Source organism: Apaloderma vittatum, unplaced genomic scaffold, assembly GCF_000703405.1.
Source record: "Apaloderma vittatum isolate BGI_N311 unplaced genomic scaffold, ASM70340v1 scaffold16311, whole genome shotgun sequence".
Lineage (NCBI taxonomy): Eukaryota > Metazoa > Chordata > Aves > Trogoniformes > Trogonidae > Apaloderma > Apaloderma vittatum.
Window position 1 is genome coordinate 23,001 of NW_009699785.1, and position 12,883 is coordinate 35,883.

General features: G+C 38.2%; 1 protein-coding gene across 1 annotated transcript in view; it reads left to right on the forward strand.

Moving 5' to 3' along the window:
* Nucleotides 1-12,883, forward strand: part of CTTNBP2 (cortactin binding protein 2) — a gene marked incomplete at its 5' end in the record, with an annotated part of 49,429 nt that overhangs the window by 19,597 nt on the left and 16,949 nt on the right. Inside the window, 8 exon segments of the mRNA XM_009878544.1 lie at nucleotides 2,332-2,449; nucleotides 5,633-5,908; nucleotides 6,755-6,850; nucleotides 8,039-8,118; nucleotides 9,067-9,153; nucleotides 9,237-9,336; nucleotides 12,375-12,527; nucleotides 12,782-12,882. Of these exon segments, the coding sequence (XP_009876846.1) occupies nucleotides 2,332-2,449; nucleotides 5,633-5,908; nucleotides 6,755-6,850; nucleotides 8,039-8,118; nucleotides 9,067-9,153; nucleotides 9,237-9,336; nucleotides 12,375-12,527; nucleotides 12,782-12,882 (1,011 nt within the window).

A 12,883-nucleotide genomic window follows, 5' to 3' on the forward strand; every position in this document is an offset into this window, starting at 1 on the left:
CCTGGTAAGTTTGCTATGATAAATTCAAAATAGGCACAAATTTAGGATTCAGTTCATTAAATTATGGGGGGTTTTTTAAGGACCAGCCACTGCTTACTCAGCGTTTGGCATTACAGAGTCAGTGTTCCTTTACCAGTGTCTGTTAGGTAGGAACAGACTTATTTCAGTTTTCATTCTTCTGAATTTAGATGGAGTGTAAGATATTTGTTATAAGCTGTAAATACCTAAATAGTGTGAGATATGTTGCTCCTTTCTGCAGTAATATAATCCTCAGAGGCTTGGAAGCTATGTTTTAATTACTGGCTAAAATATTCTTTGGCTAGGTGTTCTCTCTGAAGGCTCTGACACCAGAAATCTTCACATACACCTTTCATGAACCATGGTTTTGAGTTGCAGAGCACATTCCAAGGCAGCTGTTTAGTAAGATCTCCACTGAGGCTTGAGAGTATTCTCTTATGCGATAAAGACAATTCACAGCTGACGGTCGGATTCCTGGTTTTGATATTGCGAAGACTTTAACAGTTGGACTCGATGACCTTAAAGGTCTTTTCCAACTTAAATGATTCTGTGATTCTAATTGTATTTGAGTAAATGCATTTATTGACTCGAGATGTTTGGGATATTAAGAAGCTTAAGAAAGCTTAACAGCCAAGTAGTGTTAACACTTCAACTTCATTTTCTAATCCTTCATCTGTGCTGCATGTCATTCGTGGCGCCACAGGGTAGTTGCATATAAACAGAGCTGAGACTTGCACCCTTTTGTGTCAAGACTGGTAGGCATGAGTCTTTATGGATGACTTATGCTAGGGCATCTTCGCCCGCCGCTGTTTCACAGGCAACAGAGCCGACAAAACTTTTCATTTTACTAAGGAAATAAGCTTCATTTCTTTGTTCTCTCCTCTTCTTTCTTCCCTCTTTACTTCCCACTTCCAGCCTCACAGTTCAGCCCTTTGCCTTCTGCTGCCTTTGCCATACATTGCACTCGTTTGAGAGATGCAGTTAACTTTCTCACCTGGCAAGAAAACTTGCACTTTTTTCCCCAGTTAAATTTCTTCTGGCAAAGTTAGTGAGCTAATTGATTTTTCCAAAGTTCTTACTAGTGCTGGAACCACAATCTGGTAACATATCATCTCACAGGGCAATATAGCTTGAATGACTGTTATGTTTATGAAAGATGTCAGAGTATCAGATGTACTGACAAAAGTTTGATAGTTAGAACAGCTACAGAATAGCTAACAGCAGTCAAACCTGCAACAAGCCACTGTTCTGAATCAAAATACTTAATAGCTGCTTCTTTGTGTTTTCAAGGTTTGATTTCTCTGCGACGATTTCTGATGTTGTCTTTTTTTAATATGCATCTCTGTTCTTGAAAGGCATGTCTGAGGATTGCAAAGTTTCATGAAGGCCACCTTTATTATTGCTGAATGTTTGATCATTAGAAATGAGGACTTAATCAGTCTTCTGAATGCTGATTAATCAAGATTTGAATGTAGTTTTATGGGGGCTTTTTTTCCCCACACTAGTTTGGGAGTCTCTGTAGAATTACTATGTCTTCATGTTACAAAATGATTTTACCAATCCAAATTTATCTGCTAGTAGCTTGTTTCTAATGAATTATAATGAATTTTTGCTTTTGTTGAGCATATGACTTTTTTAAAGTCTTTTGAGTTTTAAGAGGGCATCACATTGTTGGAATCTACAAAATGTTTTTGCTCTGACTTTAATAAAAATGCATTTTTATTTCACTACATTTGTATTATGCTTGCAGAAATTCAGGTTTACCTGCTGAAGGTGAAGACTTGCAAGCTGATTTTAAAATGATCGTTTTTCTGTTGCTGTGTCCCACTCACATGTCAGGCATGATGGAAACTCCTGCTTGGCGAATTGCAATGTGAAAACTGGTTGTATGGGTTGCCAATTACTTTTTTAGTATTGCTTGAACATTGAGGCCAAGATGTTTGAAACAGGATGCTCACATAAAATGGGCTTCTGTTGCCTTACACGAATGCCTAAGCTAGTGACCAGATGTCAAGAATTTCTTGATTCAACTGATCAACACTTGGTGCTTGCAGACTGTAGAAGCCTGACCACACGCGTTATGCTTTTTCAAAATCTTGATTTGATACTTCCAAATCTGCTAAAAAACATTTTTAGTCCTGATTTTCAGCTCTGTGAGGAACATCATTTGGATGCTTGTATATAGAAACTCTGTAACCAACTATCATCAGAAATGCATGTGTAAGAATTTCAGTTAGGAATCTAACTGGATTTTGGTAGAGCACTTTGATGCAACAAATGGACAAGTAAATAATACAGTTCTTACCTTTGCAGAACTGCCTAGAAATCCTTTGTAGCCATGGTGGACTAGAGGCTGAGAGAAAAGATAAGTGTAACCGTACGTTGCATGATGTTGCTACTGATGATTGCAAACATCTCCTGGAAAACTTAAGTAAGTAAATGCTATCAGCCCTACATAAAAATGTTTTTAGTGAAAACCTTGTGAGACAAAAATGGGAAATATTAAAAGAGTTGGAAGTTATTAAACTACTTATGTCTGGTTTTAAACCATTTGCAAAGATGGTACATATTGTACATTTGCAAACATCCATATTCTTGTAAAACTTCTGAATTTATTATCAGTAATTACTTTTTCCAAAGCTATTATCCCCTTCTTATATTTTCTTCAAATTCTTGAAAAAAAAAATCACTTAGTGGTGGATAGCTGTCAAATTTCCTCAGGGTAAAACAATCATCTAGCCGTATCTAAATCTTCTTTTAAAGCATAGTTTTATTTGTCACTTGTTTGAGGGGACTGATGGTTTTATTCTCAAAAAAAAGTAATCTTTGAGACGACATCAAACACCTTCTTTTCTCCAGCATCAATAATTTCTGTCAGAAGATTATTCTTCTGTCAGAACCTGTTGTCTTCTTCCTTCTCTGTAAGTTTTCTCAAAATCAGAATTGTCAGGGTTAGAAGCGACCTTAAAGATCATCCAGTTCCAGCCCCCTGCCACGGGCAGGGACATCCCCCACTAGATCAGGCTGCTCAGAGCCCCATCCAGCCTGGCCTTAAAAACTTCCAGGGATGGGGCTTCCACCACCTCTCTGGGCAACCTGTGCCAGTGTCTCACCACCCTCCTGGTGGAGAACTTCTTCCTAACATCTAATCTGAACTGATCCATCTCTAGCTTTAATCCATTCCCCCTAGTCCTGTCACTACCCGACATCCTAAAAAGCCCCTCACCAGCTTTCTTGTAGCCCCCTTGAGATACTGGAAGGTCACAATAAGGTCTCCTTGGAGCCTTCTTTGCTCCAGACTGAACAGCCCCAACTCTCTCAGTCTATCTTCACAGGAGAGGAGCTCCAGCCCTCTGATCATCCTTGTGGCTCTTCTTTGGACACATTCCAGCACACATCCATATTTTCCTTGTGCTGTGGGCTCCAGAACTGGATGCAGTACTCTAGGTGGGGCCTCACGAGCATGGAGTAGAGGAGGAGAATCACCTCCCTCAACCTGCTGGCCATGCATCTCTTGATTCAACCCAGGACATGATTGGGTTTCTGGGCTGCAAGTGCACACTGATGGCTTATGTCGAGCTTCTCATCCACCAGTGCCCCCAAGTCCTTTTCTTCAGGGCTGCTCTCACTGCCCAGCCTATATGGTTGCTTGAGATTGCCCCGACCCAGATGCAGGACCCTGCACTTGGTGTTGTTGAACTTCATGAGGTTGGCCTGGGCCCACCTCTCCAGCCTGTTGAGGTCCCTCTGGATGGCATCCCTACCAGGGAGGTAGAGCAGACTGACCTGTGTATTTCATGAGTTAGAATTTGATCCATCCACTCACAAGTTCTGTGTTTTGTATTTCTCTGTATAGTTAGAAGTGTTGTCTTTGTAGAGTTGTGTGCTTTGTACTTTTGCACTTCTGTTGTGTTTCTGTTGTGGGATGTAGGCCTGTGAGTAGTCCAGTTCACTGATTATCAACAAATTAGAGAAGCTTTCTACATGCTGCCTCTGCTTGTCCACTTCAGATGTTATATCTAGGTTCTTTCTGTATTACTGTAGGCACAGAGGGGAACACAACTCACATGCTATTAGAAACTCCTCTGAGAACTACTTCTTTATCAGACTGAAGCCCCTTTCTCATGGCTGAATCTATAGCCTGTTAAACTGATGCTTGTGTTATTGTCATCAGTCCTTATACCATGTTTCTTTGGTCAGCTTATCATGAATCTGAATGCTTTTATCAGATCAGAACCTTTGGACTCCATTTCCCTTCTCTTTTATTTGTTAAGCCTGTAATGCAATCAGTTCAAACATAATTAGCTTCTTTGCCCCGACAATATCTGATCTTTGGAAGCTTGGAAACACCACCCCCATCTGACTATTCACCCCAACAAGCCAAGACTGCATTTCAGGTAAGCTGGGTATGTCCCATCCTCTGTCTTCCTCACAGTGCTCTAAGGTTTCCCCTGCAAGGAGTTACACACACTTCAGGCAGGAGGATGTGCTCCCACAGGTCTGAAAGTGGGGGGAACTGGGATTGCCAGCTGTGCCGTGGAGGTCACATCCACCAAAGTTTAGACATCTGCTGTCCCGCTGTCCAAGGGGCCTGTTTCCTTGTAGAGAACCCCCTTGTACTTCTTGCAGCCCTTCCTCATTGCCCTGCGGTCCAGCCATCAGAAGGGTTTTGATACATTTCTCACAATCCCACATCTGAAGGATGCCTTTGAGTCATCTTTTCCTTCTGATAGGCTAGCAGGTTTAAATCAAATGCTTTTCTGACATCGGAAAAGCTTTGTTGGTTTGCATCAGCTAAAGATTTGGCTTCTGAACTCAAAACTAAGATCATGTTCTAAGATTTCATAATAAGTAGATGTCTTTTCTTTGTGGTGCACTTGCTTTTAATTTCAGGGGTAATTTATGAAAGGTATTGTTTTAGGATTAAAGTTAGAATGTAGTTTCATTTTCAATTTTAGTCACCTAAATGATCCATAGAGACTGTTGCTTCTGTTGAATTGTATTCAGTTTTTCAAAGAGCAAGATTTAAAACAATTTCATTAAATTAATTTTCTTTCTAGAATGTGAATGTAAATCTTCTTCCTTTTTTTAATATTTTGCCAATTTATTCTATAGCAAATCAAATAAGTCTTCCAAGTGAATTTTCTGTCTTAGCTCATAGTTTTTATTTAAAGACATTTGGCTCAGCTAACTCTATTTTCCACTTGTGCACTAGTGCCAGAGAATTCCTTTCTGTATTGATAATAAAAATGTGCACAACCACAATAAACTGAAAAGTTAAGACACTACCTACATCTGTCCTGATTTATAAGAAATTAATCTGTAAAGAGGAAATAAAGGATTAAGTAAATTTTGTCACGCTTCATGTTAAACATAATAATACTGATTTTTTTTTGTAGGGCAAAGATGTTTATTTTTTTTTATGTTTATTTTTCATCACTGCTCTGATTTTGTGGTGGTGATCTGTGCTCCTCTTTAACTTTTGCTTTTTTGGTAGCAGGGCTTATTTTGTAGCTTTCCTTTGCAATATCTGACGTTATTGGTCATTAATTATAGCCTTATTTTAAATGAGTTTTACAGTTTTTCTCATTCTTGGTTTTCTGTCTTTCTACAGATGCTCTTAATGTACCTGTAAGGATTTCAGTCAGTGGCATTGAACCAGCCCATTGTGGTACAGAGGAGTTTGATACAGAAAACATAATCTGTGCTTTAAATATCCGCAAACAGACATCATGGGATGATTTTTCAAAAGCAGTGAGTCAGGCAGTGACAAACCATTTCCAAGCAATTGCTTCTGATGGATGGAGGAGCCTAGAAGACCTGTCATTTAATGGTGCTGCGGAATCCAACATCGGCCTCAGTGCAAGCAGTATATTATCTGTCAAATTAGGTATCGATATTGGTGTAAGAAAAATAAAAACTGGGGGAGGCTCTTGAATTTGTGAAATCCTGTGAGATAAAAATATCTTTTGTTTCTTAATCTTTTAAAGCTTAGACTAAAAAAGACCAATTCTAGCTATAAACCTTTGAACAGTGCTGCCATGAAAGCATTCTTTACTTTTAGCTATGCGTGTGGTACAACTCATTAAGCACTTTCACATCATCTTGGGGACCATGAAACCGTATGTTAATCAGTCCTGTACTCAATTTATATACTCCAGAGAAGACATCTGTATTACAGGTGAAACAAAATAATTTCAGTCAAAGCTCGCATTAGGTCTTTAGAGTACACCCGCACTGCACAGTAAATCAAGACTGTAAATCATCAGCACAGGTAGAACAGAACTATTCCTGTTTCGTGTAGCTTCACTTATCAAGGTAAAACAGAGAAATCCTTGAAATTATGAGAAATTGGCCAAAATGTGGTGGCAGTAGTAACAGTTGCATAGGATTCTGAAAACTTGTGTGCTTCATTTTAAAATCCTCTTCCCCACTCCATCTGCCCAGCACCCCAAGAAAAACTATTCACGTTAGACTGAGAAAATGATCTTATTTTATTTTATTTTACATGTAAAGATAGACTAGCTGTTTAACCTGTGTCTTATTTGGCTGAAAACATTCATATCCTCAGTCAGGTATCAAAGAGTAGTATAATTTAGTACATGGGACTGGTTTGTTTGTCAGATTTGTCAGTGTAGGTACACAGTCTTTGTAAGGAAGTGAATATACTTGATCATCAGATGCTTCGTACAGAGACGGGGAATATTTCTCTCTCTTATTTTTTTCTTTTCAACAGGAAACATTTCATGGTCAACAGGTCAGATTTTTTCCCAGCCACCATGGGACTTTTTGAAGAACAACAGAGCTGAGCATATCACGGTGTTTTTGTTCGGTAATTTTCACTTCATAATTTTCAGTTTTGAATGTTAAGATATTCCATATTAATTGCATCATTTGAGAATCATTTGCTACTGGTTTTGTTCTACAGTGTTGCTTGATCCTCAGAAATATCCAATTACTTGTTTAACTAGATTTGAAAGAGTCTACAACATTTAGAAAATATGCTGCCACATAAAAGCTTTACTACCTTTTTCAGCTATGTAGTAGTGTCCTTTTTAGTTATGTCATGGATAACTGTGGATCTGTGTTGCTACATGAATGCATTTCATTTCTTCACCATTTTAATTTGCATAGCCTGTAATTTTAGATCGCTGTAGATACTGCATGAATTACATCGTCACGGGTTAGGGCTGGGCTGGCCACTAACACAGACAGTCGCTCTCTAACCCCCTCTTCCCCCCGCTGAATGGGAAGGAAAAGGGAATGAAGCAGAGAGACTTAAGGATAAGAGAAGAAAAAAAACTAGAACAGCTTTAATGAGACAATAATAGAAATAATAGTGGAATGATAGAAGTAAAGAACTATATACAACTATAAATAGTAGCCCAATATCAAACCCAGCTCCGTCCCCCAGTATCAGCTCCCACTGGTGCTGCAGAGCAGGAGGCACTGGGGCAGCCCCAGCCTCAGCGGCGGCAGGAGCTGAATACAGGAGCTGGATTTGGGAACTCAGGATCTGGATCGAAAGCAAGAGGTCAGATGGAGTCCTCTCTGGACACCGGCCATTGCAGAAAAAAGGGAAAAGAAGGGGCAAAACTCTCGTGATCACTCAATTTATACTAAATATGACTTATATGGGATGGAATACTCTCGTTGGTCACCTGTCCTGTCTATTACCCCCCGGAGGTACAACCTTTTACTTCCTTGTGACCCCCCTTTACTACCCGGCACCCCCAGCGTGGCACGCAAGAGCCAGCAGTGGCCTTGGTCACTATAGGAACAAGTAAAAGCAAGAGCCTGCCTGCATACCAGTCCCAGGCAGTAACTGCAAACATCAGGTGTTATCACTGCTGGTAGCACACAAAAAACGTGCTGCGAACTTCAGAAAGTGCAGCCTTTTAGAAGAGACTAAACTGGAAAGGAAACATCACTACACAGGACTGGGTTTTTAGCTAAACCCAGGACATACATGCTTATAAACAGGAGAGATTTATAGAAGTATTTATATTGCTTTTTAAAGGACCTCAAGAAGGCTGCCTAAACAGTGTGACTTATGCATCTATGATCCATCTTCAGACACTTCAGAATTACCTCCGCCTGGTGAGTACTATGCTAGTTTCCCTCTACGTGCTATTTATACGTGAGAACACTTCTGTGATAGTGTTGCCTAACAACAATTGGTGTCAAGACTTTCAAACATTGAAATGGGATGAGAAAGCTGTTATTTTAAAATAATAAAATTCCCCCTAAATCTTAACCCAATAACTTGAGTCATGTGAGGACAGTAACTTTCTTTAAATAGCTGCCATCTGATTAAAAGAAAATGTAATAAGAGCTCTGTAATATCTTATTTCTTCCCAAAATTATTTCATTCCATTTTTTGAGGGGAAATTAGAGTAATAGTCACGTAAGCAGTTATTTGAGACTTCAAATTTGTTATTAGCTGCTTTTTTTTTCTGTAACTCTTAACAATTTATTTCCTAGCTCAAAATGTAAGAGTAATTGAATAATGTGAGTTAACTTTCCTGGATCACTTGTTCTAACATTGTTAATCAGATCAGAAACCTTCATAATTTCTGCTGTGTCCTTGATTGATATTTTATATTGCTAGAAGAAGTTACTTGCCATAGGCTTCTGCTTTGTTTGACAATATTGCACAATGAGTGTATCCCTTTTACTAACGTTTTAGAAATAAAATAATTTTACAGTTATGATATATTAAATCATTTTAATTCTGCCATATTGATAACATGATCCCACTTCAACTGGAAATAAAGTCCTTAGTCTAAGTCCTTAAGTTAGCAGTGATTTAAACTACTCTTTGATGATTTTAAAATCATTCTGGTTTATCTATTTTAACTCAAAATCGAGAAAATATATCAGTGTATTTCCAAGATGTTGTATGCAACTGTTGCCTATTTTGAAACTAGTAAAGTAAGGTTTATCAAGCCTAGTTGTGCAACTCCAGTAGGTGCTGACTGTCTAGTCTAGGCTTAAAAAAAGTGCAAATCTACAAACTTTCAAGAATAATTTATTGTCTGTCTGTAGGTTGAACAATACCGCAATGTCATTTTCCATGGTCCAGAAGGAAGTTTGCAAGACTATATAGCAAATCAGATAGCGGCCTGCATGAAGGTATTAACACAAACATATAAAGTAAATTAGTTCATGGGTTAGAATTTGCACCATTTCACCAAATCTATAAATTTTCAACACAGCAAAAGCAAGTGGCTGCAGGATCCAAGTGTGAAATCATTAAAGTTGAAGTGGATGCTGGTTTCTCCAAGGAGCAGCTTGCAGAACTGTTCATCAATAGTGGTAAGGCTTTTTCAGCAAGACTGATTTTGGTAATTTGCAGGGAAAATTTTAATGGTACAAGGTAAAGAAATACATTAAAACATTTTGCATAGTGGATGGCATGTTTTAACAGAACCCATAGATTTCCAGGTGCTTGGGGAATGATGAGGAGAGTCTAAACTGAAGTAGAATAAATTGTGACAGTCCAATAGAGAGCTTTGTCAAAAGTTCATGTCATTTCAGTAAAATGTAGAGCAGTTCTCAATATTTTTTTTGTCTCTTTCCTTTGTCCTTTTGGTTGTGAGCCTTTAAAATTTGATTGCACTGGTTCAGATCTACTGAATTAGAAGTGAAGGTCTATTGTTGCCTTACTGTAGGTATTCTAATGTTTAAAAAAATAAAAATAAATTAGAAGAGAAGCTGTAATTATTACCTTTCTGGGAATAAGAGGAGCAGTGCAGTTCTTAAAAAATCACAGCACTTGCCTGTGTTTGCTAGATACTCATGTGTGGATCTGAATTTAATTTTGTCACTCAGGCAGGCAAATATACTTGTTAAGAGTGAAAAAAAGACAAAATAGCCATAGATGAATGACAATGGAAATGAGCAAATTGAGTATGAAAACAGAAAAATGGGGGCATGTGGGTAAGTCAGAAGTAGGAAGGAAAACATAAAGAAAAAAAAAGGAATAGAATAGTGCTAAAAGTGAAGGAAAAAGCAGTATTTTCTCTGGAGGGGTTTTCATGGGCTGATTGTGATGCATTTTGCTCACACTCTTGCATTTGAACTCTGATGTTATTTATTCCACCATAGCATTAACCATACAGTAATAATATAGTATACAGTATTAATATATAATGTAAAAATAATATAACAGTAATATATAATATTGCACATACAGTAATAAAATAAAAGCCTGATGCCTCCTTTTCTTTGGTACTGTTCAAATTAATTTTGGCTCAAATACAGTTTTGCTCTTCGGGAACAGTTCTCAGACATGTAGCTGCTTTCACCCCTTTGCAGCTTTTTTTTGTTTTATTTTTTTCCATTTCTGTTTTATGAATGTTTAGTTCATGGGGGTATTTTTATTGACAAAAAACATCACTAACCTTGGTAGCGAGACCTCATTTTAATGCAAAAATATTGGGCTTTCCTTTTTTTCTTATCACAGCCTCTTCTACAGTGATAGGATTTTAACTTTACCTCTCATTCCATATGGTCATTCACATTAAAAAGCATGATAAATGTCATTACTGCTTGGGACAGCCTTGTGTTTCAGGAGCTGTGATTTCCACATTTCACCTTCTTTACTGCAAAAAGCTGGGCTTTAGGTATTTGGAATTGTACCAATTTGAACAGCACCAACACAACTCCTCTGGACGTGTTCCCGTGTGCTACTGGGATGAAAATTTCAGACAGCCAGATCTTTGAGAGGATCAGCCCCTAACTTTCTCCTTCTCGGTATGGGGAGGCCAGAAACGCCAAGAGGAATTTGTATCTCATAAGCAAATGTCTTGTTCAAACAAGCTAGGATTACAAATTCTTATTTTTAATAGAAAAACAACAATTCAGTGTGTAAGACTGGCTGCTGCCTTCAACCTGCTGCACCTTTGCAGTGCGGAGTCCGTTCTTCAAGTAGGCTTTCATCCTCTACCTCGCACTGGCCTTCTTGGTTGCCCCAAGCTCTGCACAGTCCCTTCTGACAACTTCTACACTCCTGATGAAAAGCAGAGCCATCGCTCCATTCCATTTCTTAGAGTCCTTCCTGGTGTAACTTTAGTCTGTTCTTCAGTTTTTTCTCCCAGGAGATCCTGGTCACGGTTTGGAGGACAGCTTATGCCAGTGATTATCCCCACACGTCATTTTCAGCCCCGTCACATTGCTAGGAGAAAATAAGAGACCGTTTAGTCAGAAGTCAGCCAGGCTTTGCTATTTGGCCTGCAGGCGAGAAAATCATTCATAGTCTGGTTCAGTTTGTTTACTAGCTACCGTCTCTTAGGAAAGCTTTTTTTGGATGCTTTACTCTGTGTCTCTTTTTAATAGCCTGTGCTTGCATTTCAGCAAATTTCATGCTGCTGGTTAAGTGTCTTGTTTTTCTTGCCCGTTGCTCTGCCACATTTCTGTTAGGAGAGCACTCTCCTCCTCTCTCTAAATGGTTCCATCTGACACAGAGGAGGTACCTGTCCTCCCTGCTGACCAGCCAGATCCTCTTAGTAAAACAGGGCAGTAATATTCAGGAAACAGCAAATAAATAGCAATCATCGGCTACAGTCAGTTGCTGTAAATTTTGCCCTATTAGTCATCATTTTCCTTAATGACCCTCTTCAGTACCACCTTCAAAAATTGAGAGAAGCTTACCTGAGAGAAGCTTGTCTTTTTTTAATATTCCTATGACAGAAGCATTCATCTGGGATTTAGCATTACAGGAATACTTGCTGCAAAAGCTGTATCATTTTTAGTCAGGAAGATGTTAAAATTAGGAAAAATAAAAGAAAATATCTGAAATATAAAAATAGGAGGCACTGCTTGTGCTTCAAAGTAGCTCTTATTATTTGGGTGATTCTTAAAGATATTGAATGAGATTTTGAAGAGAGGATAGTAGCAAACAAATAGGCACTCTCAGAATTATTACGTTTCTTATAAACATGGAATATTCTGAATTATGTTATCTCTACGTGGTATAAAGAGCACGTCTTAAAAGTTTAAGAGGTATTACAGCAAATCAAAGAAATGTTTTCAGAGGTCTTTGCTTTCTTTTACACTGAATTTGTTTTCAATGCCCTGAAATCCTTATCTATGAAGATCCTGTTAGAGACGTTTCAGTAATTTATTTTAATAATAGCCTTGAATTTTTTTTCTAATTGCATCGTATGATATTCTTTCCATTGTTTGATTTTATGCATCTACTTTTGAACACATTATACAGTCTGTCTGCTTCTGTGAACAAGCTAAAAGGCAAAAAAAAATAAATTCCTTTGTTGCATTGTAGCAGTAAAAGATATGTACATAAATAAAAGTCAATTTTCTAAGTAGACATTAATGGGATTTTTATATTTCAGCTTGTCTGGTCCCAGTTAAACAGCCTCCTGTAAGCAAGACAACCATTGTGATTTTAGAAAATCTGGAGAGAGCTTCTTTATCTGAATTACTTGGAGATTTTCTGGCACCTCTTGAGAATCGGAGTTCAGAAAATCCTTGCACTATTCAAAGAGGTATTTAAAGAATTTGGGACGGAGAAATGTTTTTACTACAGTGCAGTTGTATTAGAGGGAACAGGAGAAAAATGGAATTTGTTCAGGTTTTATATTTTACTGAAAACAACAGTTCTTTAAAAAATATAGCATGTTTTAAGGCTAATTTTAGTGGGTTTCTTTTCTTTCTAATTATGTCGCTGCTTCCTGCTTTTATATGAAATCATGCCAAAGCTTTGAGTATTTCAGTAAAATGTTTTACGGTTCATTTTTAGCAAATGGAGTATCTGCTTCCTTTTACTTTCACGAGAACTGCTTTTTACTGGGGACAATCGCCAAGTGTCATCTACATGGCTCTGACCTGCTGGTTCATCAGG